Source organism: Rhinolophus ferrumequinum, chromosome 11 (genome assembly GCF_004115265.2).
Source record: "Rhinolophus ferrumequinum isolate MPI-CBG mRhiFer1 chromosome 11, mRhiFer1_v1.p, whole genome shotgun sequence".
NCBI lineage: Eukaryota > Metazoa > Chordata > Mammalia > Chiroptera > Rhinolophidae > Rhinolophus > Rhinolophus ferrumequinum.
This window is the reverse complement of record NC_046294.1, coordinates 46063101-46090194: the sequence shown is the minus strand read 5'-3', so window position 1 is coordinate 46090194 and position 27094 is coordinate 46063101. Positions and strand designations below refer to the sequence as shown.

Below are 27094 nucleotides of genomic sequence, written 5' to 3'. Positions count from 1 at the left end.
CTTTTATAGACTCCCCTGATTTGTATAGAGAAGTGGTCCCAGCAGAAGCAGCATCAGAACCACCTGGGAACTTGTCAGAACACTGAGTCCCCTCCCAGACTAACTAAAGCAGAAACTCTGGGGTGGGGCCTTAAGGTTTTAAGGAGCCCTACAGGGGATTCTAATACTCCCTCCGTGGAGGGAGCATTTTCTCAAGCACCCCACCTGCAAGGCAGGTACAGTAGTAGAACCCCCGTGGCCTAGGTGAGGTTGTAAGTCTCAGGGAGGTGAGTGGCTCCGCTAAGGCCGTGCAGGTAGGAAGTGGTAGAGCCCGGGTTGGAATGCGAGCAAAGTCCGTGCTCTTTCCACTTCACCCTGTGCCTCCCCCTTGGGTACCTAACTGTAAAAGTGCCACATGGACGCAGGGCCCAGGTGATCAGGGGAAGCTCTCCTCAGCCACTCCCAGGGCACAGCCCTGCCCAGGGACCTCTGCCTTCTCATCTGTCGTGTGTCATTTTGAGCACCGCCCTGTATTCAGATCCAGTCTCAGGGTCTGATAACTAACTTACACTCAAGTATAAATGGCTGATAATGCCTTCAAGTGTTGCCTGCTCTATAAGGGGATGTTTGTAGTAACTGTAAGAAAGGGAGCTCATGGTGGGGTTTCAGGCACCTTGGCAGGAATGTCAGGAGGAAACATTTGTATGTTTTGACAGGAGCGCTGTGGACTTCCGAGTACAGGCGGAATGGTCTCATGGAAACCGCACAGGGCATTGCTTGACTGGGTTGTCACTGCCTAGAGACTTTGGGCAAGTCACTTTATTTCCCTAAGCCTTCATTTGCTTACCTGTAAAAGAGCTTGATTCCTACATCAGAGGATTGGGAGGATTACATGAGATAGCCTTTATCAGGTGGTCCCTTCCTCCCCAAATTGCCATGGCAGTCTGCTGAGCCCAACCAGGCAGACTCACCCCAGGTTACAAATTAGGTAGGTCGTTTCCTGGGGTAGCATCTTGTGCCACCTGCCAAAGGACTGCCCAGGGTCAGAGTGCCTGGCAGTCCCTGCTTCTGGAAGTCTTCCCTGATGCCAGCCTGAACTCGAGCCATATGGGAAGCAGTGGGAGCACTGTGTAGAGAGCCAGGGGCCCAGGGTCTAGTCCTGGCTTTGCCACTGATTCACTGTGTGATCTGGACAATTCTCTGTCCCTCTCTGAGCCCGAAGCTTCACCTGAAAAATGAGGGTGAGATATAAAGATGTATAAGGGCCTTCCCACACTAGCTTGGCAACCATCCCCTGGACTCCTTTAGCAGCCCTGGCCCCCTGGCTATGATAATGAAGCACATCCTGCTGGAGTTGTTCCCACAACCTTCTGTGAGACCTGCTGTTTTCTCCTCTGCATAACTAAGTTCTTCCAGGGAAGGCCCCAACGTTTGTGGCTCCTTGTTTTGTCTTCAGCCCTGCACTTAGCACTGAACTCTACACATCATTGTACTCAGTAAAGACCTGCGGATTAATTCCCCCCCCAAAAAGGAAAAAAAAAAAAAAAAATATATATATATATATATATATATATATATATATATAAAAGATATATATATATATATATAATTCACATACCATAAAATTCATTTAAGTGTACAATTCAGGGGTTTTTAGTGTATTTATAACATTGTGCAGTCATCACCAATGTCTAATTTCAGAACGTTTTCATCATTCTAAAAAAAAAAAAAAAAGCTCCATGGAATACAATTAAAAGACTTAGGTGGCAGAGTTTTATTTTAAAATATCAATATTTGCAATATGCTAAATGTTATATACTTTTCTACTATATAGATATTAAATGACAATTTTTAGATGTCAACTTAATGTTTTTGAGGGGACATATACTATTGCAAAATTATTTTAGAAAGTACCCAGGCAAAAATGTTGAAGATTTGAATTAACATGAGAGAAGATAGGTACAGTAGCCCTCTTATCCACAGTTTTACTTTCTGCAGTTTCAGTTACCTGCAGCCAACTGCGGTCTGAAAAATCTTGAATGGAAAGTTCCATAAATAAACAATTTGTAAGTTTAAAATTGCACACCGTTCTGAATAGTGTGGTGAAATCTTGCATCATCCCGCTCTGTCCCACTGGGGATCTGAATTATCCCTTTGTCCAGCACATTCACGATGTATTCACTACTTGCCGATTGGTCACTTAGTGGCCGTCTCGGTTATCAAATCAACTGTAGCACTATCACATTGTTCTTGTATTCAAGTAACCATTATTTTACTTAATAATGGCTCCAAAGCTCAAGGGTAGCTTAAGCTTTATCACAGGTGGAAATGTATAGGAAAAAGTACAGTATATAAAGGGTTTGATTTCAGGCATCCATGGTGGAAGGGTGGGTCTTGAAACATATCCCCCATGAATAAGGAGGACTACTGCATGTAAAAGGGGAAAGAATGTGACATTTTGAAGGCTTTGTTTGAAAGAATCCTTGGTGCAAAGACTGGATGTATGGCTAATGTCAAAGGATGTGAGGAGATCTGACTAAAAGACAAATGTTCACTCTCAGGTCTAGCTTTGTGGGCGTGAAACATGGGAAGTAGCATCAGGCCCATGCTCAGAGATTCCTGTGTTTGGTTCAATGTTCTGTTGACATGTTCTTGACGTTCTTAATACTTTATTTTTGAACTTATGTTTTGTGAAATGAAGGCTAATGAGACAATGGAGCAGAAGAATATCCACAGCCATTTCTTGCACTCTGTTTGCATATAGTGTATAGACACCCTGTGCACACAAAATACCACGAACCCATGATATACGTAAATTCAGTGAGATGCACAGTATTAAGGAGAAAAGGAGACAGATAAAGAGAAAGTAAGATAACAGAAGGGAAAATAAACATAAAAATTACCAAATACAATTTCCACTTTTCTTGAAATTCCCTATGGAAAATTTTCCTCCCTCATTTCCTCCTCCCATTTTCAATCCCTTCTTATTCTCTCCTTAAGAATAAGCACCATGGCTCAAATCCCTAGAGCAAACCCCTTGGGTCGTCCTACCAGAGTGCCACAGAGAGTCAATAAATAATCTCACTTACCAATCCCCTTGACCAGACGAGGCTGGAACCCAGAGCTAAAGTGAAGACACTCGTAGAGCTCACAAAACTGAGGACAGATTACACATTTCAACTCTGACCCCACTTTTCCACCCAGACATTTCAACACCTCATTATCCCCCAAGTCACACCTATACAACCTGCACAAAAACACAGCTTCCACCTCCCTAACCAAACCATTGTATTCAGGTATATATCACCTGCACAAGCTATTACTCCACCACCCACTGTCCCACAGAGCCTCACACTCACATATGACACCCGTCACAGAGCTCCAACCTGTGTGCTCAACTTGTGAACACACGTCACTCATACAGGTACGTTCTTGAAATCAAATTCCCCAAAAATCTGTGTTGAAAGAACTTAGAGTTCACTTATTGAAGTCTAGGTCTCAGAGGGAAAGCTGAAAAACTTAACCATCATACTGACCCAGAGACAAGGCTGAGTGGGACAAATTAGGGAGGATGCCCCATTTCATCCAGAGTAATGCTTCAGCTCACTGTCTTTTCACTATTCATTTCCCTGGAAAAAAACCTTGTTTATACCTAAGCCTTCTGGTGCTCACATCCACAGGTGCTCAGAGTGCTCAAAGTAGAAGTTTCCTCATAATAACTATGATGTGTATTTGAAATCTTCCTTTGCAGGATAGTCTGGGGGAAAATGGGAAGAGGAGATGATAGCAACTCCAGCTCTCCACTCATCACCACCCAAGCTTCTTTCCTCTAGTGGCTGGGGCCATCAGTAAAAGTCTACGGGAAAGTCAGAAGGGGTCTCCACTTTTATATGTGTCTTTGGAATCCAGATGAGTAAAGTGATTGCAGCATTATATACTGATATTATAGTGCCTGGCAAGAAAAAGATTTGAATTCAAGTATTGGTCATATCAATGGAAACTTAAGTGAAATGAAAAAAAAAAAAACGTTGAATCAGGAGACGTGAGACCTAATTTTAGTTCTGACAGTAACATGCTTTGTGATCTGGATTACATCAGTTCACTTCTCTAAACCTGGACTTCTACTTGGTAAGACAGAGGTGAGAATGATATTATCCTTTATATTGCTACCATATGAGGCTATGGGACAAAGAGCTTATGAAAATGGGGATGAAATTCTTTTTGGTGTCCAAACTTTTTAATTCCCTATACTTTACTCTTTCTCAACCACAAAAACCGTGTGAGATAAGAAAGCCAAATATTGTCATTTCCAATTTATAAATGAGAAAATTAAGTCTTGAAAAATATCATGGGACTTATCCAATGCCAAATAGTAAATAGGTAGAAAAGCTGAGTCTAGGATTCCAGAGTTGTTTATAAATCTAGACTTCCCAGAGAAGGGAAAGAATTTTTTCAAGGTCATATAACACTCTTGTGATAGAATTGGGACTAAAATTCAGGATTCCAGGTATCCTACAAACGATTCTTTTAGGTGTACAATGTTACTGAGGGAGGATATACCTAGTACTAGATCTCTACAACAACAACAACAAAAATCACTCTTCCAGAATGTCTACTGTTGGTGAAGTCCAGGATACTCCACTCACTCCCTCAATCTGCCTCTATCAGCACTTGACATTCTGAACTGGCCATTAATCCAACCATTACACTGGTGGGCATACAGTACTTTAAGCTGGCTTTGCCATAGTTAGCAGTGCTGTCTTCTAGCATGTCTGATGCATTCTTGCTTTCTTCCATTGTACCCACGTGTGTGCTTAAAATACTGTAGCTAATCAGTCATGAGTCGTTTGAGTGGGTTCAGGTTGCCTAGACTATTGAAAGGCACTTTGGGTGAGATATAAAAATAAGCCATTTGGTGTATACCTGAGTAGATATGTTACAAACACAGAGTAAGTAAATAAACATTATGGCATTAAGGCAAGAATGGTGTGTTATTAAGAGTTATCAAAATTGATTCTTTTAGTGAATAGTGATAAAAATTTCTAGATATAGACATAGCCATGTTGTGTGGTGGCTCCAGTTGTATAAAGACATAGTTCCCAGCTCAGTAGGATTTTGCAAAGTAGTGGGTCAATAAAAAAATATAAAGATGACTAAGGACTAGTTGAGAGATGAAAGGTTTCTGGGAGTCAGAGGCACTTGCCCAATATTTAGAAACTAGGGAGGTGAAAGGAAGGAAGGAAGGAAGGAAGGAAGGAAGGAAGGAAGGAAGGAAGGAAGGAAGGAAGGAAGGAAGGAAAGAAGGAAGGAAGGAAGGAAGGAAAGGCTCCTTGAGCAAATGGAACAGCATAAACTAAAAAAAGAGGCAAGCAATTTTTCTAGACCTATGAGTACAAAAGAGGGTGAATGATGTGCAGGATGTGGAGGTGATAAGTCTGGAAGGGACAGACAGGATGATTGCTTAAATTCTTAGCTTGGTGCTTGGAACATAGAAGTCAAAACATGAATTTTGAATATAGAAAATGGCAGATGATAAAAATGGGTTATATATAATAGTATTTCTTAAGATTCTTGAACAAGTTAATAGCAATAAATATTTTGTCTCAGTCTAAAATAGATGATTCACAAATAGGTAATCATTTTATGTGAATGAACAAAATACCTGATGTTACAGGACAGATGTACCATCGCCCTTTGGATAGAGCCCTTTATTTGCCAGGAAGAATGTCAGCTTCCAACATTAGCGATGACGGTCTCCCAGTCACTCTCTTCCTGACAGGGATCCCAGGGCTGGAATGGGCCCACATCTGGATTGCCATCCCCTTTTGTACCATGTATGTGGTAGCACTGGCTGGGAATGCTGCCCTCATCCTGGTCATTGCCATGGACAATGCACTTCATGCACCCATGTACCTCTTCCTTTGCCTGCTCTCACTCACTGACCTGGCTCTCAGCTCCACCACTGTGCCCAAAATGCTGGCCATTTTGTGGCTCCGTGCTGGTGAGATTTCCTTCAGTGGATGCCTGGCCCAGATGTTTTGTGTCCATTCCATCTATGCTTTGGAGTCCTCGGTTCTTCTTGCCATGGCCTTTGACCGATACGTGGCTATCTGTAAGCCACTGAGATACACAGTCATCCTCAACCATACCATCATAGGCAGAATTGGCCTTGTTGGGATATTCCGTAGTATGGCCATTGTCTCCCCCTTCATCTTCTTGTTGAGGCGACTGCCCTACTGTCAGCACCACGTCATGGCACACACATACTGTGAGCATATGGGCATTGCTCGACTGGCCTGTGCCAACATCACTGTCAATATTGTCTATGGGCTAACTGTGGCCCTGTTGGCCATGGGTCTGGACTCTATTCTCATTGCTATCTCCTATGGCTTTATCCTCCATGCTGTCTTTCGTCTTCCATCTCGCGATGCCCAACACAAAGCTCTGAGTACCTGTGGCTCCCACCTTGCGGTCATCCTGGTCTTCTACATTCCTGCCTTCTTCTCTTTCCTCACCCACCGTTTTGGCCAACACCAAGTCCCCAAGCATGTGCACATCTTTCTGGCTAATCTCTATGTGCTGGTGCCTCCTGTGCTCAACCCAATCATCTACGGGGCTAGGACCAAGGAGATTCGGGCTCGACTTCTAAGACTGCTTCATTTGAGAAAGATTTCAATATGAATGCTGAACAGAATTATGAGAATAAATGTATATGGTAGCTGTCTAGATACATGTACATGGTCGGAGACCTCTGACAAGAGAAGAATGTGTTTACATAGGATAAAGCTCTGGAAAGAAAAAGAAAGTCAAGATAAATTGGAGATATCAATAATTACATTGAAATATCTTCTTCCTGAAGCTCTTGAGCAACGCTGAATAGCCCAGACAGGTGATAATATTTCTAACTTTTGTCTCAAAATTACTAAAGAGTAAGTCAGTTCTTGTTATTGAAAAGAGTTTGGTTTCATGGTGGGGATATTCTACTGTGAGTCTAAGTAGAAAAGAGAAAAAACATTTTAATTAAATTGAATCTGAGTTCTAATACTTTGAGTAGTGATTAAACAAACAAGTTCTAAAGCCAGAGTGCCTGGATTTGAATCCTGGTTCCTCTGCTTACTAGTTTTGTGGCATTGAACATGTCAATAAATCTTTCTATGCCTCAGTTTGGCAAACTGTTAAATGGAGGATAATGATATCTATCTCTTAATGTTGTGATGAGGAATAAATAAATTAATGAATGGAAAATATTTAAGACAGCACCTAACATGTAACACGCTCAACAAATAAATAAGAGAAAGCTATGTAAGCTCTCTAAATATTATTAGCCAAGTTATAATCTCTTTAGAGCTGTTTTGTATTATATCATTTCATAGGGTTATCATGGTAACTATGTTATATAACAACTCTAAAATATTTAGACAGTGCTTGGAAAATAAATAGTGCTCATTAAAACTTTATTTTCTCTACCTCTTTTGCCTTCCATGTTGAAATCTTTCCTTTTAGCCATAAAGTAATTCCTTATTAAGGATTCAGGGAAGCACCCATTGTCCAAGTGCCTTTTAAAATCGTCTTTCATTGTCTTAATAAATTCAGTTCTAAATATACAAATAAACAAAATTGTCATGGGGATATAAAGTATAACATAGGGAACATAGTCAATACTATTGTAATAACTATGTATAGAGCCAGGTAGGTGCTAGACTAACTGAGGGGATCATTTTGTAAGTTATATAAATGTCTAACCATTATCCTGTACACCTGAAACTAATATAAAATAATATTGTCAACTATAACTGAAAAATAAAAAGGTTGAAATAAAATAAAATACACAAATAAGTCCACAAACACTCCTTCCAATTACTCAAAAATATGGTTGTTATTATCTGCATTTTCAATTAAGAGCCTGTGATTCCGAGAGGCTGATAGTCCTAAGGTTATGCATTTTTATGGACAATATCTCACATATTACCCAGTATTTTTTAATGGAAAGAAATGTGATATCTGGATCCAAATAACATTAGGCTTAAATCTTGACTTCCTTATCTACTAGTAGTTGTATAAATTAGGTCATGCCACTTAATGAACCCCAATTTTAGTAAAGTATTTATTATTGTGCAGGAAGTAAATCAAGCACTCAATAAAAATTGGTAGTAGTTGATACTATTTGGTTAACAATCTTTAAATTTATAAAAGTATGCAATGTTTTGTTATATTTTCATAACTGAAAATAATCTGTATGGTTCATGTATTTACTTCTTGATCAATTTATTCATTAGCATTCTGAAACTTCATCACTGCAGGAGTCTCGTTTGTTTCCTACATATAGTTAATAAGCACTTATTAAATATTATGGAATAAATGCTATGCACCATGTAGGTATATGTCATATTCTTTGTTGAATTAATAAATTAATGAATGATATCTTCATTGTGCTGTTGTGATGAGTAACGACAATGTGTTAAGTGTCAAGCATAATGTCCGGAACACAGTAGGTACTTAATAATTTGATTGTGGTTTTTATTACACTGGGCTGATCAGACGAAGGCATATTCACAAGGACAAGGATAGAGGGAAGGGAGCTTTCGTTACTGAGGAGTACAATTAGAGGAAAGAGTATCACCACGTCCATGGGTGAGACAAAAGGAGAAGTGTCCATTCTGGCCACGGAGAACTCCAAGTCTAGCTGTAGAGGCAAGTGCACATTCAGGGAGCTGTCGTGGGCCAGGACCAGTCATGTCTGATTCAATTCCTAGAGGCCTCAAAAGCCAGACCAGGGTCAAAATATATGTGCAGCCCTCAAAAGTTTTATGAATTAATTTGTATTGAAACAGTGATGGATCAATCTCAATCAGTTTTTTAAACTTCTTTATTGGTGTAAAATTGATATACAAACACTGTACATGTTCAGTGTATACAATGGGATGAGTTTGAACATATGCATACTCCTGTGATGCCATCACCACAGTCAAGGTATTACACATATCCACCGCCTCTGAAAGTGTCTTTGTGTCCGTGTGTGTGTTAAGAATCTTCAGTTTTAAATCAAGGCTGAAGTAAAGTGAAGTTAGTGGTTAATGGAAGAAAGCAAGATTTCCCAAGGTGATATTTCCCTGATCACAACACTGTTCAGTATCATCCATTCTTAAGTGCACACGAAAAAGGAGTTCAACTTTTGAGGATACACAGAAGCCACAAACCATCAAGCATGTGCAGATGGCTCAGCCTGCTCTGTGAGCCTGGCCCTGCTAGAGCCTTAAGCAACCCTTCTTATAGAAGAATTTGAGGTGTGTCACGCTTTGGCATATGCATCAGTGCAATTGACAAATTTCAGAGTAGCATTTACAATGAGCCTAACCATGGAATCCTGCCCTATTGGATATCCTTGTTTCTTTTTGCCCTGAGTCTAGCTTTTAATTTGTGCTGAGACCCTTTGATCTGGATTTTAAGTGATTCAGCCCTGGTGAGGCCCTGAGGAGCCATCCTGCCAAGTTTTCCTCAATATCATAGCCCATCTTCATAGACCTATCATAGACCTAGAATTGTCCCATACTACTACTCCCAAGCCTGTCTATATCTCTTATAAAGCGCATACACACACACACACACACACACACACACACACACACACACACAATTTTCTTGTATATGTAGGATTTAAAAAAAAAAAAAAAATTCTTCACTCCGAACCCTGAGGAAACTCTCCCTACTACCCCTGTCTGTCTCCTACTGACTACCACTTTGATTTTGATATGCTAACAACACGAGCAACAAGCAGGAAGACATTCGATTTGTGCCTATGATAAGTAGGCGTAGGTAATTTCTTCATGCTGACTTAGATTATTCTCTGAGCTGTTCCGCTCTACATGAGATTCTAAACTCCTAAAAGGTTGGAAAATGTATTTGTCCTGTCTCTGAGTCAGGGCAGCACAAGACATACTTTTTACTCACTGACTTTGAAATTGGGCTCTGGCACTGAAACCAGACCCTGATAGCCATTTTTAAAATTAATTATTATTTTATTTTTTCTTTCTTTCCTCTAGTATTTTTAGTGTTTTTCAGAAGATAACAATAGGCCTCCTCACAGCAATCTGGAGACTACCAGACTAACCCAGATCAGACTGGTTCCAGAGACTTAGGCAGGTACAATAAGCAGCTAAATGACCCTGAGCTGACCTCAAGAGCACAGTGGAACCAAGAGTCACAGAACTCAACTAGCAGAGATGCTACTTTTACCAACCATTAAAAAGGAGACCATTAAAAAGCGAGGGGTTCATCAGTAATGAAGATCCAGTGCAAGGACCAAATTTGGACAAAGACCTGATTAATCAAACTCCACCAGACTGGAATTTTTTTTGTTCTCTCTTGCCCTTTCCACATTCCTTACCTTAGATAACTTAGTTCAAAGACTATCCAATCCCAGCTCTTGAATTTGAATTAATAAATATGTATAGCCCTTCCAAACCTCATCCTTTAAATTTACTCCAAGCCTTTGTCCAGGGCAGACTGATCTGAGCCTTATCTTGGGTCTCCTCCTTTGGCTGCCTGAGGAATAAATCTGTGAAAACCTGTTGCCTCCTCCTTTGGCTTCTCTATGTGAGATGGGCTTCACCTCACATCCTTTGTTTGGTAACAATTCCATGGGAACTGATTGATTCTGGCTGTGTGGCAGTGTAAAGCTAAAAGCACAAACTTGGGAATCAAAGAGCTGGGGTTTCTTCATCTCTGTCAATCACAAACTGTGTGACCTTGGGAAAGTTACAAAGCAGAAGGGGAATGCTCCATATGCCTACACTATGAGTCACCTCACCGATAGAGCAGAGGTTTTTAGAAGAGAATGGGTAGATTGGGGAAGTATTGATGACTTTCACTAAGACAAAGGGAACACAGAACTTAGAGTAGAAATGGGCGTCAGGGGAAAGATACTAAGCTATGTTGGGGCATGCTGAGCCAGAAGTTCCTCTGGGACCCAAAGAGAAGGCTACTAAACTGTGGAAAGTACAAGTAGACTCAGATTTTGAAACCAGGTACATAGAAGTAAGAGCAGAACCAAGGGAACCAGCCAAACTCTTTGAAGGATAAAGAAAGAAAAAATTGGAGTAATATACTCTCAGGAAGCACCACTCTATAAGGCAATGGATTTAAAAAAAAATAGGCTAAATGAAGCAGCTTAAGGAAAAGTCAGTATATGAATTTCCATAGAAAAATTTGGGAAAATGAGGAGTGAGAAACAGTTTAGAGAAAGCTTCTGCACTGTGTTGGGGATAAGTCTCTGCAGATGATGGTGAAACCTGATCACTGGAAGGGCAGACACTTTCAAGAAATTCAGATGTAAAAAAGAAAGATAAAGTTCAGTAATCAATAGGGCAGCAGACTCAAGCATTTTGCAGCAAAAGGGAAGAAGCCTGTGTAGGAGGAGAGGATGGAGCTTCAGAAGTAGTGGAGGTGGACCTCATAAGAGCAGGATCTCAGCACAAGCAATTGTCAAAGAAAGAACCCTAGCTGAGAGGAAAGTTAAGCATCTTTTCTGCAATAACAAGAGACTGGATCAAAAGACAGAGAAACATGGTGAGAATGGGTGGTTTCCAGAGGCCATAAAGAAAGTCATGTCTTCCTGGGGGAGAAAAGTCAGGATTCCTTCAGAGTCACTCTGGAGTTGGAACAGAGGTGGCTCATGGTGATGGTGGTAATGTTGGTGGGGAACTGGGTTGCCACTTAAGCAGGAGTAAAAATACTCAGGATTTTCTACCTCATGTTCAAATTTGGAAAACACTTTGAGACTGAGGATATGAGATGAAACCCAAATCCAAGACCATTTAACATGATCAATCTCTCCTCCCATAAAACATTCTCTTTGCCCACCTGCCCTCAAATCGACATTACACGAGATGCAAGCAATCTTTTTAATGTAGAGCAGGCTTGGGTATTGGGGGAGGGCTATTCCATTGTGCACATGATCTGAGTAGGAGGAATTCCCAAAATAAGGTATGACGCCTGCCGTCCCCCTTCCCCTTCTTTTTCCTCCCTCTGCATGGGGTGGTGCATTGATAGCATCAGCTGGAGGGACCTAGGCCTCTGGTTCCCCCAGTAGCCTCTCAGTGGCAGCGTGGAGGTCTCCCCCTGTGGCTATCAGGGCCTGCAGGTTAGCATCATGATTAGCAAAGCCCATGGCCTTCAGATGCTCCAGTTCCTGCTGGTAGTGGCCTTCAGTGAAGGGGGGTGAGGACAGTGAGGATTGGGTAGACTGGGAGCAGGCATTGGCCAGTGCATGGAGGAGCTGAAGAACGGCCAATGTGGGTTTCTCAAGGTCTGCTCTGTGACCATGTCCTCCACCCCTAGTTTCAGGGGCTCCTGTAGCCCTATGTGGTCTACCTGGGCCCCACAGACAAGGCCCCAGTCCAGGCACTTCCCTGGACAGTACCTGCAGGCCCCTTTCTACTTGTATCAATGCCCGCAGTGCTCGTGGGTTGGTGAGTATGGGAAGTAGTGGTATATGATGTCGCAGGGGGCTGCCAGTGGCCAGCTGGTGTAACAGAGCTGAATTTTGTTGGAGAACATGCAAGGATCTATATAAGGTAGAAGGTGAGGGTCTCAGCTGACTGATTAGAGTAGCTTTCCCTACGGACTGCTGGCCATCCTGGGAGGAAATATCCAGCATACTGGTCCTGCACTCTGAATTGGCCTCATCTGAGGCCATGCCCCTGGCCTGGGTAACTACTCCTGCGCTGACCTCCTGTGCCAATGGCCTGGCAGGGGCAGAGACTTTGGGGATGGCAGCAGTTGTGTCAGTACTGCTGTGAGCATTGGTCTCACGTCTGCAAAGCTCTAAACCTGGGTTATTGCCTTTGGAAGCAACCAGGGTGGACAGAGTGAAGAGCATGAGCTGCTGGATATCAGAGCAGACCGGACGCATAGCATTATCACCACCTGGCACTGCCTTCAAAGCCTCTAGCCCCCCCTTGTCTGCTTGTAGGGGTTCCTGTTGCTGGGCTGGGTTCTGCAAGGTTTCTAGAGCCTTAACTGGCTCGGGTTTCTGTGCTGGCCTTGAGAATTCAGGAACATGACTGGTATTGGCTGGTTTCTCATTTGCCAGGCCTTGAACCAGAGGTTCTTCCAAGAACTGTACCACAGGCTGGGGCGCAGCCTTTAGGAGTTGAGCCAGTTGGCCAAGGAAGTCAGTCAGATCAGGTGAGCTCCGGGCAAGCCGGCCTAGCCTGCCCAGTATCCCAGCACTCTCTGAGGTGGAGGGTTCAGAACGATGGGTGCAGTGGCCTGTGGGGTCTGGCAGATTTCCGGGACTGGGCAGAGTTCCTTTCAAAGGGGTCCTCACCACTAAGTGGACCGTAGTTCCATCAAGGATGCCTCGTTGGCTCAGTATGTCTTGATCCCGGAGAATCTTTCCGGTGAAGATGAGCACTAGTCGGTCAATGTCACAGTGAAAGCGTTTGGAGATCTGTTTCTTAAAGTGGCGGATGCTGCTATTTCCTGCCAGCATAAATTCCTGGCAGTCTTGTGGGGTCTTGACAGACACTCTGATGACATGAGATGATGGCTCACAACCAGACACCAGGTGGCTGTCCCCTGCTTCTTCCCTAGCCTGTGCCATATTTCCTCAAGAGCAGATTCAGGGTCACCTGAGGACCTATAGAAGCCTAGATGTAGCACTGAGCACACCTGAGGCCAGGGACCGGTAAGTGTCCAGTGACGTCCTCTCATCCACATACTACGGACGCCACCTCCCAGTGTAGCCCTGCAGCCACCTGGCTCCCACAGGGGTGACAGCTGGAGAACACTCCAGGGTCAGCCTTAGGGATATGATGTCAGTGATGAGGTCACAGTTGAGATCTGAATGGGGGAAGGGCAGAGGTCTCCACCACCTGCTTAAGGTTGGCTCTCTTTATGATTTGAGTTAAATAGCAATAGAAAAAAAGTTTAATATTCCTATCTAGAAACATGTTTTGCACCAGCCTATTTCACTGTTAAAAACCAGACCACCAGAGTTTGATCAATGACTATAGCTGAGTAGAAAAGGCAACCATAGAACTATCTTGAGATTCTAAGTGCTGATCCTAGCCACCTGTCTTCCACTAAATTACTGTCTACTAGCCATGGCCTAGTCAAGACCACAGGTTCCCATTTCTACATGAACAGAATGAAGATGTGTATAATTCATTTATCCAGCCTCACTGGGGTCTTGTAGGCAGCTTGTATCTCTGAGGCCCACCAGGCTGAGTAACCCATCTACATGGTTCTAAGAAAGACAGCATCATCTTTCCCAAGAACTTGTAAACGAAGTTGCTCTCAGAGAGATAAACTATAATTTCAATTCTCAGAGGATTAGAGCTGAGACAAGAGAAATTATCAGAAAGTAACAGTTTGACTTTAGGTCTTTATGATTTAACAATGATTAGATTTAAGGTATATTCGAAGAGGAGTTTTGTCACATAGAAGGGGACATATTTCAGTTGTAAAAACCGAAAACAGGGAATCTCTCAGGCAGGGAGCACTCCACACAGTGTTTTGACCACTCAAGGCCCCAAGGTAAAGCCTGTAATCCCTGCAGCAATTATACTTTTCTTTACTGTGAAGATCACCTTGTTTTAGGCTTTTGCAATTATAAAAAGGAGTCAGAGCTGCCATCCCAGAGGAATTGCCTTGCACAACTTACTCCTCAAATCTTTGGAATGTTTAAACTGGGCAAAATAACTTTTGGACTGGGCCAAAGCAACATTATATTCCAAAGAACTGTTTGCAAAGCTAATAGGAAAGCAGACATGCTGAATACAGGACTGAAAATGAAAGACATTCTTTAGAATTAGCACCACGGTGCATAGCTAAAGAGTACCTTGCTTAGTTGCACCAGGAGAAATACATTCCTTCTTTATTAACACCAATAGGGATCCCTCTATTCATGTAATTATTCCCCTTTCCTTTCTCATAACTACCCCTTGTCTTCACCTCCTAATGGGAACACTATTTGGATTTCTGCCTGAATCAGTGCTTCCCAGAATCGCAATACTTTCTGATGTCAAAGAAATGCTTGTTGCCTTTCATTTTGGCCTTTTATTTTTAGGTTACTTTATTCATGAATATGGAGTAAGCATCTATTAGAATCCTTTGCTGTCATGATAAATAGAATAATACATAACAGTAAATGAACTCAACTCTTCACAAACCTGTTTCTCCAATAGTTTTCTGGATCCCAGCTATGTTTACCACCAAGACCATGTCAGAATAGAATCTCAAACTTGCCATTCCCTCCAGTCCCTTTCTCCCTTCTAATGAGATTATCATTCAACCAGTTGTTCAGGCCCCAAACACAGGAATCACTCTTGATTTCTCTCTTTACAATTCTAATTTATCAGCAAGCATTATGGACTGTTTCTTCAAAATGTATCATGAATCTGATCACCTCAATACTTTTGATACTGCAATAGCCTGCTAACTGATTTTCCTGCTTCCTTTTTCGCCCATTAGCGTTGCTATACCGTACAGTTTTGTGCCAATCTCAGCTTATTGATAACCAATATATGGTTCGCAGCTGGACTGGCCATGTGGTTCTCATGATTGCAAGACACCCTCAGCAATAACCATCAGGAAACTTTGAAAAAGACAGGGCTTATTACTTACAACTCCTGGAAGTTACACAGCACATTTGGGGCCACACAGTGAAGTTGCGGGGGCGGGGGAGAGACAGAGAGACAGAGAGGGAGAGAGAAAGAGAGATCGCAGACTTGGGGTTCTGCTATTTTTGGGGGGTCAGTGATGGGGGCATAGCATTTCATGGGGTCACTCTTAATTGGTGGATTTAAAACACAAGAGCAGGAATTTACATTTCAGGAAGAGAAAAAACAAGCTGCCCAAATGGTCAGTTATGAAAATGAGCCCTGATCTCTAAAACAAGGGAAAAATCAGAGGGAAGGGGGACATCCTGGCTCTTTATCTAGTCCTGTGGCTGGCTATGTAGTGGTTTGTTTTGTTTGTTGTTCGTTTTTTTGGAGATAGTGGTCTTTGTAGTGGATGTCTGGGAAATCAAAGCTTAAGTGCTTAAGTCAGCCACTTGCATTACAAATAAAGAAAAACATCTGTCAAGGCACATACTACAAGTAGTGAATGAGATCTTTTAAAAATGTAATCAATTAACCTCACCTCTTTACCTAAAACCACCAAAAATCTTCCTATTGTACTTGAATTAAATCTAAATGCCTACGAAGACCAAAATGCCCTAATAATTTGGCCCCTGGCTGCCTCATCTGACTCTGTCTCCTGAGTTTCTGTTCCAGTCACAGCAGATTTCCTGTGTTCCTGGATCACACCACGCTCCTGCCAGCTTTTTCACTGATGCCCCTTATGTCTGGGAACTCTTGCTCCTGATGTTCACTTAGCTGACTCCTTTTATTCATCACCTCTGCTTAAAAGCTCTCTTCAGTGATGTTCTTTCTGATTACCGCCCAAAAAGAGTCCACCTGTGGATCTCTGTCTCCTTACCCTCCTTACTTTCTTAGCTTCTCCCTTTGCTTGAAATTGTATTACTTGGTGCCTGTCCCTCCTCTCTGTTGACTCTGTGAAGGGAGACCTTTGTGACTAGAACACCTCCTACCACCAGCACCTAGCACAGGATCTGTCCTAGGAGGGAGTTCAATTAATATTAGCTGAATAAATAAATGAGTCCTCAAGTCTCCCTCCCCTTAATCTTACACATCCAATCTTACCAGAAAGTATTACAAATTCTATCTCCAAAATATATTTTTGGTTGTCCACTTCATGCCATATACCCTGTGGAGAACTCAAGTTTAAGGGCAACACCATCTTTCACTAGAAGATGTCTTCACTGCAGATGTCTTCTTACTGGACTTGGCTTCCACCCTTGTCACCGTCTCATTCATGCTCCACATAAAATGAGAGTCAAATCCACTGAGGGCCCCAATCTTGCACTCACCTGTATTTCCCACTTCACCTTGAAGTGCTCTCCCTGTCATTCTCTGCACTCTGGACACTAAGGAGAAATAGAGTTGGCTACCCCAAAATATGCTTTTTTAGTATATTGATTATTTTAAGCCGGTTATTTTTAAGAAACAAAAGATTCAGAAAGAAACTTGAACTACCTAAAGGAATTAAGACAGAAAAAACCTGCTTAAAGGAAGGTACCTATCAACTTAACATAATATAAACTATGTGAAGCAGATAGAGAGGAATCAAGCAAAGTCTGTCGGACTCCCCTCTGTGTCCCATTGTTTGGGTGGCCCAGCAAGAATTTGTTTACTGTGTGTTTGCTGTTTCTCATCTCATCTCCTTGTGAATTGCCTCCTTTCTCTTTGAAATCCCAGACCCCTGCCTCCTGCTAAGGAGTCCAGAATGACATATAAGCCCCAACTGCCCAATATGTCCTTGGGTCCCCTCATACATACCTATGTAATAAATTTGGTCATTTTCTCCTGTTAATCTGCCTCGTGTTAATTTATTAGTCCAGCCAGAAGAATTTAGAACGGTAGGAGAGAAATTATTTTTCCTCCCCCACAACACACTAGCCTTCTTTCCTTTTTTTCTTTTTTTTCCAATGTATCAAACTCTATCCAAACCTGAGGTCCTTTTTTATACTTCCCCATCTGTTTAAAACATTTTTCTCCTAGCTCTTTGAGTGTTTGGCTTCCTCTTACTCTTTGAGTTTTGGCATAAATACTCCCTCCAGAGAGGTACACTCTGACCACCCCTCTACAAATATGTCCTTGCTCCCCTTATATACACTAGCAAATTACCTTATTTCATGTATGAAATGTATTTTAATTCAATATTTTATTTTATTTTATTGGGGAACAATGTGTTTATCCAGGACCCATCAGCTCCAAGTCAAGTCGTTGTTTTCAACCTAGTTATGGAGGGTACAGCTCACTGGCCCATGTGGGAATCGAACCGGCAACCTTGGTGTTATGAGCACTGTGCTCTAATCAAAAAAGCCAACAGGCCACAGCCCCATAATTCAATATTTTTAATGTAATAGAAAGTAATATCGAATAGAGATTGAGTGTGACCTCTAGAAACACTGGTTCAAATTCCAGTTCTCATTCCACCATTTACTAACTGTGCTTTTGCCATTATAAAATGGAGTTGGAGCTACTGTACCAAAGGAATTGCCTAAGACTAGACACTTAACATTCCTATGCCTTAGTGAGACGGGTTAGTTAGTATGTTGCTAGGTAGACAGGGAGTTCCTTGGTGGAATAAACTAAAAAACAGCCATAACCTGAAACTCCGGGTTCTGGAATGTCTCCTTCACTCCAGGACAAAGACATAAGAACGTTCCTTAAGGTTAATAAATTATATCAAATCCCTGTTGGCTGGACAAAGGAGCAGATCTGATAGATAGGAATGAGTTATTTCGTTAAACCCTTCAGGATGGTCAAACAGGACAAACCTGATAGATGAATTCCATTAGAAGGCTCCAGTCGCTTTCCCCAAACAGGCAAAGGAAAGTATAAAAATAAGAGCTTTTGTCTCAGTCACTGGGCACCCCCATTCAGGACCCCCTCCTATTCAGGAGCTGCAACCTCTTCTTCTGCCTCTAATAAACTATCTTCCTTTACAACTCTTTGCCTCTCTCTGGTTTGTGTGTCCATTCTTTGGCTTCAGGAGACACCATCCTGGCCCACACCCAGAAACTGCCTGCAGATCCAACATCATTTACATCATTTGGGGACTCACAGAAAAATATTCCTACTTCATTAGTTTACTCATTTGTAAAATGGTTTTAAAAACAGTACCTACCTTATAGGGTTGTTTTAAGTACTAAGTGAGTTAGTACGCATAAGCTTATAGAACGTTCCCTAGCTTTTGGTGAGTGCTCTGTGTTACCTATTCTATTTCTTGTTTGTTTGAGGTCTGTTATGTCCACTATATTGTAAGCTCCATATCTATTTTGTTTATCATTGTATTCCTAGCACCAAGCACAGATTCTGACATATAGTAAGTTATCAAGAAATATTTACTGAACTAATGAGTTGCAAAAGGCTAATTTAATAAGTTGGGGAAAAGTTTCATGCCGTATCATCAAGTTAAAAAGCCAAGCTGTAAAACACTATGTACAATATGGTCACAATTTTGTAAAATGTGTGAAAGGACACCATCATGGGATTAGTAGTACTGTCTGGGTAATGGGATTATTGCTGGGTGTTTTTGTATTCTTCTTTTACTTATCAACTTTAACTAGATAGTTTTTAAAATATTGAAACTTTGAAACTGAGAAAACAAGTCAAATAATGCTTTTAGAAAAGAGGTTTAACTAGTAGAAGAGTGGAGGCTTTGTGACAATTTATCAAGGAGGCATATGTTTGCTGTATGAGAAACAATGAAAATTCTCTCTGAAATAAGAATTTGTAATGTAACAAGTGACAGCACAGTTTCACCACAGCAATATCCATTCTGGAAATATAATGGAAAAAAATTCATTCAAAATAACCAAAATATATCTAATGTTTAACTAACGCTAAATGTATAAAAGTTATATAAAGAAACTACAGTTCTTTATAAACAAATGAAACTTGAATGGAAACATTCCTTATTCTAAAAGAAAAGACCATTTTTTATACATTTCTCAATTTTCCTCTAATTTATAAATATAATGGAAAGCCAATCAAAATGACATTTGTACTTTTCTGAAATTTTACATCTAATATAAAGGGTATTCAGAAAAATAAACAAAATTAGACAATGGGATTTTGCGAAGGAATAATGAGTAAAGCATTGATCTTTTTGTCATTAAATATTTCAAAGTTAAAATAATTAAAGAAGGATCAAAATGGCGATGTGAGGTGAGCCTCTGTAAAGCTCCCCTGGAATTTACAACTAATCAAACAACTACAACTCCACAAAGGACTCCCTGCACAGCAGACAGGCAAGACAAAGAGGCCCACTACTGAATTCACCTAAAGGTGGGCAAATCGCACCAGCGGGGGAGGGGGGAAGGGAGAAGTGCGTAGACAGAGCTCCTCGGGCACAGGACGCAGACCTAGCTCAGTGCTCCGAGCTCGCTGCATCCCGGAACTACCGCAGCTGCAGGAGAGGGAAGAACTCAGACTGCTAGGGCTCCGCTTATGGCCCACAGGGCTGAGGGGGCAGCATATAACACAGCTGAACCCAACGCTCACGGCAGAGACCTCGGAGAAAACACTGAAGGAAGAAGTCTGAAAATGGTGGTTTAAGCCCTCACTGCCCAGCAGAGAACCAAAGCCTTAGGCACTGAGACTAGCTGCCCCCTCCCTACCCTCCCAGAGCTCGCCCCGCTTCCCCCCCCCCCGCCCCCGGAGCTAGAAGCGGAACAGTAGCAGTGTCAGATCAAAAGAACAGAATATTTGCTGTTCTGAGAACTGTGGACCGCAGACACAGATTCGCAGCCCAACTAGTTCCGGCAAAGGGGAGGGAGCTGTGGAAGCAGGACCAGCTGTAGTGGTGGTCGCTGCCATTGTTCTGGGCCACCTCTCACAACTCACCACGCCCCTGGCCCCACCTATCTGGGAGGATCCCTGCAGGAGTAAATAGAACTGCTGAAACATACGGGCTCTGAATCTGGTGCAGAAAGAGCTTTGGAACTTCAAAAGCTCTCTGCATACCCACACGGACACAGCGCCCTGTGACCCAGGTGAACAGTTAACAGAGGAGAAGCCCGCCTCCCAGGGAATCCCCCCATTGTGTGAGATGCTGGAATAGTGCAGAGAAAACATAGCACTACCGTGTGAGAGAGAACAAAAAGGCTGCAGTCGGAGAGAAAATAAAACATTCTACCAACAAGTACTGGAAAACAAAAGAAAGACCTCTTCCTATCAAGCTGTTGCAGAAGCCACTCCTGTAGATGTCTAGGAAGAGAAATGATAAATCAGCAATTGCCATGAATAACCACGGCAACAAGATAGCTCAGAAAGAAAGTGAAAAGCCCCAGAAAAGAAACTTAAAGATATGGAAATATGTGACTTAAATGACAGAGAATTCAAGATTGCAGTTCTGGAAAAACTCAACGAGATCCAAGAAAACACAGAAAGGCAGTTTAATGAATTCAGAAACACAATCAAAGAACAACATGAGCATTTTATAAAAGAGATTGAAATTTTTAAAAAGAACGAAATAGAATTTCTGGAGATTAAGAACTCAATAGAAGAAATGAAGAATGAAACAGCCAGCATAGGTAGTAGAGTTGACCAGATGGAGGAAAGAATTAGTGACATCGAAGATAGAAACCTGGAAATTACAAGGATGGAAGAAGAAAGAGACTTGAGACTTAAAAGAAATTAAGAACTCTACAAGAACTTTCTGACTCCATCAAAAAGAGCAATATAAGAATAATGGGCATACCAGAAGGAGAAGAACGAGAGAAGGGAACAGAAAATATATTCAAACAAATTATCGATGAGAACTTCCCAAATTTGTGGACAGAACTGGATCCTCGAATCCAAGAAGCAAATAGAACACCTAATTACCTCAATCCCAACAGGCCTTCTCCAATGCACATTGTATTGAAGCTGTCTAAAATCAACGACAAAGAAAGAATCCTCAAGGCAGCCAGGGAAAAGAAGACGGTAACCTACAAAGGAAAGCCCATTAGATTATCATCAGATTTTTCAGCAGAACCTCTACAAACCAGGAGGGAGTGGAACCAAATATTCAAACTATTGAAAAAGAGAAGTTATCTGCAGAACCTCTACAAGCCAGGAGGGAGTGGAACCAAATATTCAAACTATTGAAAGAGAGAAATTATGAGCCAAGAATAATATATCCATCAAAGATATCCTTTAGATATGAAGGAGGAATAAAGACCTTTCCAGACATACAGAAGCTGAGGGAATTTTCTAATACACGACCTGCACTACAAGAAATACTAAAGGAGGCTATTCAACCACCATCAACAGGGACAATTTGTGGCAACCAAAACATAAAAAGGGGGAGAGTAAAGGCCTGAACTGGAATATGGGAATGGAGAAAGTAAGCGTGCTGAAGAAAATGGAATACTCTAAATATCAAACTTTCTTTTACATAAACTTAAGGGTAACCACTCAAAAAAATCCAGAACTGAAATATATACTGTAATAAAAGAAGAAACAGAGGGAAACATCATAGAATACCACCATGCAGAAATAATAGACAACAACAGAAAGGCAAAGAAACAATGGAGACACAGCCTTACCAGAAAACTAAACATAGAATGACAGGAAATCCCCACATATCAATAATTACCCTAAATGTAAGTGGACTGAACTCACCAATAAAAAGTCACAAAGTAGCAGATTGGGTGAAAAAAACTAAACCCAACCATATGCTGTCTCCAAGAGACACAACTCAACTACAAAGTGAAAGGGTGGAAATTGACACTCCAAGCAAATGGTATCCAGAGAAAATGAGGTGTAGCTATAATGATATCAGATGAAACAGACTTCAGGGTGAAAAAGGTAACAAGAGACAAAGATGGACATTTCATAATGGTAAAAGGGAATATACAACAAGAAGACATAACAGTCATCAATATTTATGCCCCCAATCAGGGAGCACCGAAATATACCAAGCAACTGCTAACAGAACTAAAGGGAGAAATTGACCAAAACACAATTATCCTAGGGGACTTAAATACATCATTGACAGCTATGGATAGATCATCCAAACAGAAAATTAATAACGAAATAGCAGCCCTACATGACACATTAGATGAAATGGACATAATTGACATATATAGAGCACTTCATCCTAAAACATCAGACTATACATTCTTCTCTAGTGTACATGGAACATTCTCAAGGATAGACCATATATTGGGACATAAAATCAGCCTCAGCAATTTAAGAACATTGAAATCATACCAAGCATATTCTCTGATCACAAGTCTTTGAAATTGGATATCAACTGCAAAAAGAAAGCAGGAAAAAACACAAATATATGGAGATTAAGCAACATACTTTTAAAGAACGACTGGGTCAAAGAAGAAATTAGAGGAGAGATCAAAAGATACATAGAAACAAATGACAATGAAAATACAGCCTACCAAAATTTTGGGAATGCAGCGAAAGCAGTTTTAAGAGGGAAATTTATATCATTACAAGCCTATCTCAAGAACCAAGAAAAATCCCAAATAAATAACCTCATGTTACACCTTAAAGAACTAGAAAAAGAAGAACAAATGAAACCCAAGGTCAGCAGAAGAAAAGTAATAACAAAAATCAGAGCAGAACTAAATGAAATAGAGGACAAAAAAACAACAGAAAAAATTAATGTGACAAAGAGGTGGTTCTTTGAAAAGATTAAGAAAATTGACAAACCCTTGGCTAGACTCACTAAGATAAAAGAGAGACGACACTAATTAACAAAATCAGAAATGAAAAAGGGGAAGTTATCACGGACACCACAGAAATACAAAGGATCCTCCAAAAATACTATGAAGGACTATATGCCACCAAATTCAATAACCTAGAAGAAATGGACAAGTTCTTAGAAACATATAGCTTTCCAAGACTGAACCATGAAGAACTGGAATATCTGAACAGACCGATCACCAGTAACGAAATTGAATCAGTCATCCAAAATCTTCCCAAAAGCAAAAGTCCGGGACCAGATGGCTTCACTAGTGAATTCTACCAAACCTTCAAAGAGGATCTAATACCAATCCTGCTCTAACTCTTCCAAAAAATTGAAGAAGAGACAGTACTCCCTAACTCATTTTATGAGGCCAACATTACCCTGATACCAAAACCTGGTAAGGACAACACAAAAAAAGAAAACTACAGACCAATATCTCTGATGAATACAGATGCAAAAATCCTAAACAAAATTCTAGCAAATTGAATACAACAATGCATTAAAAAGATTATTCATCACGACCAAGTGGGGTTCATCCCCGGGGCACAAGGATGGTTCAACATCCACAAATCCATCAATGTGATATATCACATAAAAAAAATAAAGGACAAAAATCATATGATTATATCAATTGATGCAGAAAAAGCATTTGACAAGATACAACATCCATTTATGATTAAAACACTTAATAAAATAGGTATAGAAGGAAAATACCTTAACATAATAAAGGCCATATATGACAAGCCCTCAGGTAATCTCATAATTAATGGTGAAAAACTAAAGCCCTTTGCTCTACGTTCAGGAATACAACAGGGCTGTCCCCTATCACCTCTGCTTTTCAACATAGTGTTGGAAGTCCTTGCCAGAGCAATCAGGCAAGAGAAAGAAATAAAAGGCATCCAAATTGGGAATGAAGAAGTTAAATTGTCACTCTTTGCAGATGACAGTATGCTATACATAGAAAACCCTAAAGACTCCACCAAAAGGCTATTAGAAACAATCAACGAATACAGTAAAGTTGCCGGCTACAAAATCAATGTACAAAAGTCCATTGCATTCCTATATACTAACAAAGAAATCTCAGAAAAAGAAATAAAAAAAAAATTCCTTTTGCAATTGCAGCAAAAAGAATAAAATACCTAGGAATAAACTTAACCAAGGATGTGAAAGACCTATATGCGGAAAACTACAAGACATTTTTAAAAGAAATTGAAGAAGACCCAAAGAAATGGAAAGATATTCCATGCTCATGGATTGGAAGAATCAACATAGTTAAAATGGCCATATGACCCAAAGCAATATACAGATTTAATGCAATCCCCATCAAAATCCCAATGGCATTTTTTAAAGAAATAGAATAAAAAATCATGAGATTTGTTTGGAACCACAAAGGACCCCGAATAGCCAAAACAATCTTAAGAAAAAAGAACAATGCTGGAGGTATCACACTCCCTGTCTTTAGCTTGTACTATAGGGCAACAATAATCAAAACAGTGTGGTATTGGCAGACAAACAGACGCGTAGACCAATGGAATAGAATTGAGAATTCAGAAATAAAACCTCATAAATATTGACAGATAATTTTTGACAAAGAATCAAAAAACCTACGATGGAGAAAAGACAGTCTCTTCAATAAATGGTGCTGGGACAATTGGAAAGCCACGTGCACAAGAATGAAACTGGACTGCTATCTGTCACCATGTATCAAAATTAATTCAAAATGGATCAAAGACTTAAGCATAAGACCTGACACAATAAACTGCATAGAAGAAAACATAGGTACTAAACTTATGGATGTTGGGTTCAAAGAGCATTTTATGAATTTGACTCCAAAGGCAAGGGAAGTAAAAGCCAAAATAAATGAATGGGACTATATCAAACTTAAAAGCTTCTGCACAGCAAAAGAAACCATCGACAAAATAAAGAGGCAACCAACTGCTTGGGAGAAGATTTTTGCAAACAGTGCCTCCGATAAGGGGCTAATATCCAAAATATACAAGGAATTTGTACAACTCAACAACAACAAAAACAATCAACCCAATTGAAAAATGGGCAGATGACCTGAAGAGACATTTCTCCAAAGAGGACATACAAATGGCAAATAGACATATGAAAAAATTCTCAACATCACTAATCATCAGAGAAATGCAAATAAAAACCACAAAGAGATATCACCTCAACCCAGGCAGAATGGCTATCATCAACAAGACAAATAGTAACGAGTGTTGGAGAGGCTGTGGAGAAAAAGGAACCCTCATACACTGTTGGTGGGAATGCAGACTGGTGCAGCCATTATGGAAGGCAGTGTGGAGGCTCCTCAAAAAATTACGAATAGAATTACCATATGACCCAGCAATCCCTCTCCTGGGTATCTACCCAAAAAATCTGAAAACATTTATACATAAAGACACATGTGCTCCAATGTTCATTGCAGCTTTGTTTACGGTGGCCAAAACATGGAAACAACCAAAATGTCCTTCGATAGATGAATGGATAAAGAAGTTGTGGTATGTATACACAATGGAACACTATTTGGTGGTAAGAAAAGATGATATAGGAACATTTGTGACAACATGGATGGATCTTGAGAGTATGATGAAATAAGTCAGACAGAAAAAGCAGAGAACCATATGATTTCACTGATATGTGGTATATAAACCCAAAACAACAAAAGGACAAGTCAAACAAATGAGAAACAAAAACTCATAGACACAGACAATAGTTTAGTGGTTACCAGAGGGTAAGGGGGGTGGGGGTGGGAGATGAGGGTAAGGGGGATCAAATATATGGTGATGGAAGGAGAACTGACTCTGGGTGGTGAACACACAATGGGATCTATAGATGATGTAATACATCTAGAATTGTACACCTGAAATCTATGTAATTTTACTAACAATTGTCACCCCAATAAATTAAAAAATAATAATAAAGTATGGTATTAGTGTATATATATATATATATATATATATATATATATATATACACACATACACACACTCATATGTAGAATATGATAAAGAATGTATTTCAATCCAGTGAAGATATTTTCAAGAGTCAGGGGTGCAAAAATTACAATTAAATACCACAAATTCTGCCCCTTTCAAATGGGTGAGAATTAAAGCATTAACTTGATTTAGTATAGTAGCTAAGCGTGTAGGCGCTGGAAATAGAATGTCTAATTTCAAATCTTGGCTGTATTATGCAGAAGCTGTGTAAGTTTAAGCAGTGTACTTCCTCTCTCCTTATGCTTCGGTTTTCCTCATCTGAAAAATAGGGATAATAATATGACTGGCATTAAAGAACTATTGTGTGCATTTAGATGTAAAGAGCTTGGAACAGAGCCTGGCATATAGGAAAACCTCAAAACATGTTAACTTCTATAGTCCACCCACACAACCCTCTAGTGTGGGGTTCTTCCAAGGCCCAAATTATTTGTCTTGGAACACTGACAGTGTGAGAATCAGAGCTGGGACCACAAATGGGCCGTCTTGAGAGGCCTGCCCTTTCAGTAACATCAAGCCTGCAGGAATCTTCTCTTCCCCATACCCCAACAGTCTTTATTTCCCCAAGCACAAGCTCTGGTACAGCTGTATCCCCTATTTGATTCATATCTATCTAGTGTCCTCAACCATTTTCTCCTTTAGTCATTCATTTCCTCACTCCTCATTTGACGTTGATTCAATCATTTACAGTGTGCTTTCCATGTGCCAGACCCTATGTTAGCTGCTAGGTGGAGGACAGTGACTGTCCCTGACCCAGGAACCTCCTTCTCCTGGAAGTTCACCTCCTT

General features: G+C 40.7%; 2 protein-coding genes across 2 annotated transcripts; one reads left to right on the top strand and one right to left on the bottom strand.

The window, feature by feature from the left end:
- The first annotated feature begins 5687 nt into the window (after positions 1 to 5687).
- LOC117030699 (olfactory receptor 52D1) lies at positions 5688 to 6714 on the top strand. Its single transcript, XM_033120903.1, has one exon. The coding sequence runs from the start codon at positions 5704 to 5706 to the stop codon at positions 6658 to 6660; it is 957 nt and encodes a 318-aa protein (XP_032976794.1). The 5' UTR covers positions 5688 to 5703; the 3' UTR covers positions 6661 to 6714.
- A 5329-nt stretch (positions 6715 to 12043) lies between these two features.
- Positions 12044 to 13582, bottom strand: LOC117029709 (ubiquilin-3-like). The gene has a single exon (XM_033118913.1). It carries the CDS (start codon positions 13580 to 13582, stop codon positions 12044 to 12046), a length of 1539 nt encoding a protein of 512 aa, XP_032974804.1.
- Between the last annotated feature and the right edge of the window lie 13512 nt (positions 13583 to 27094).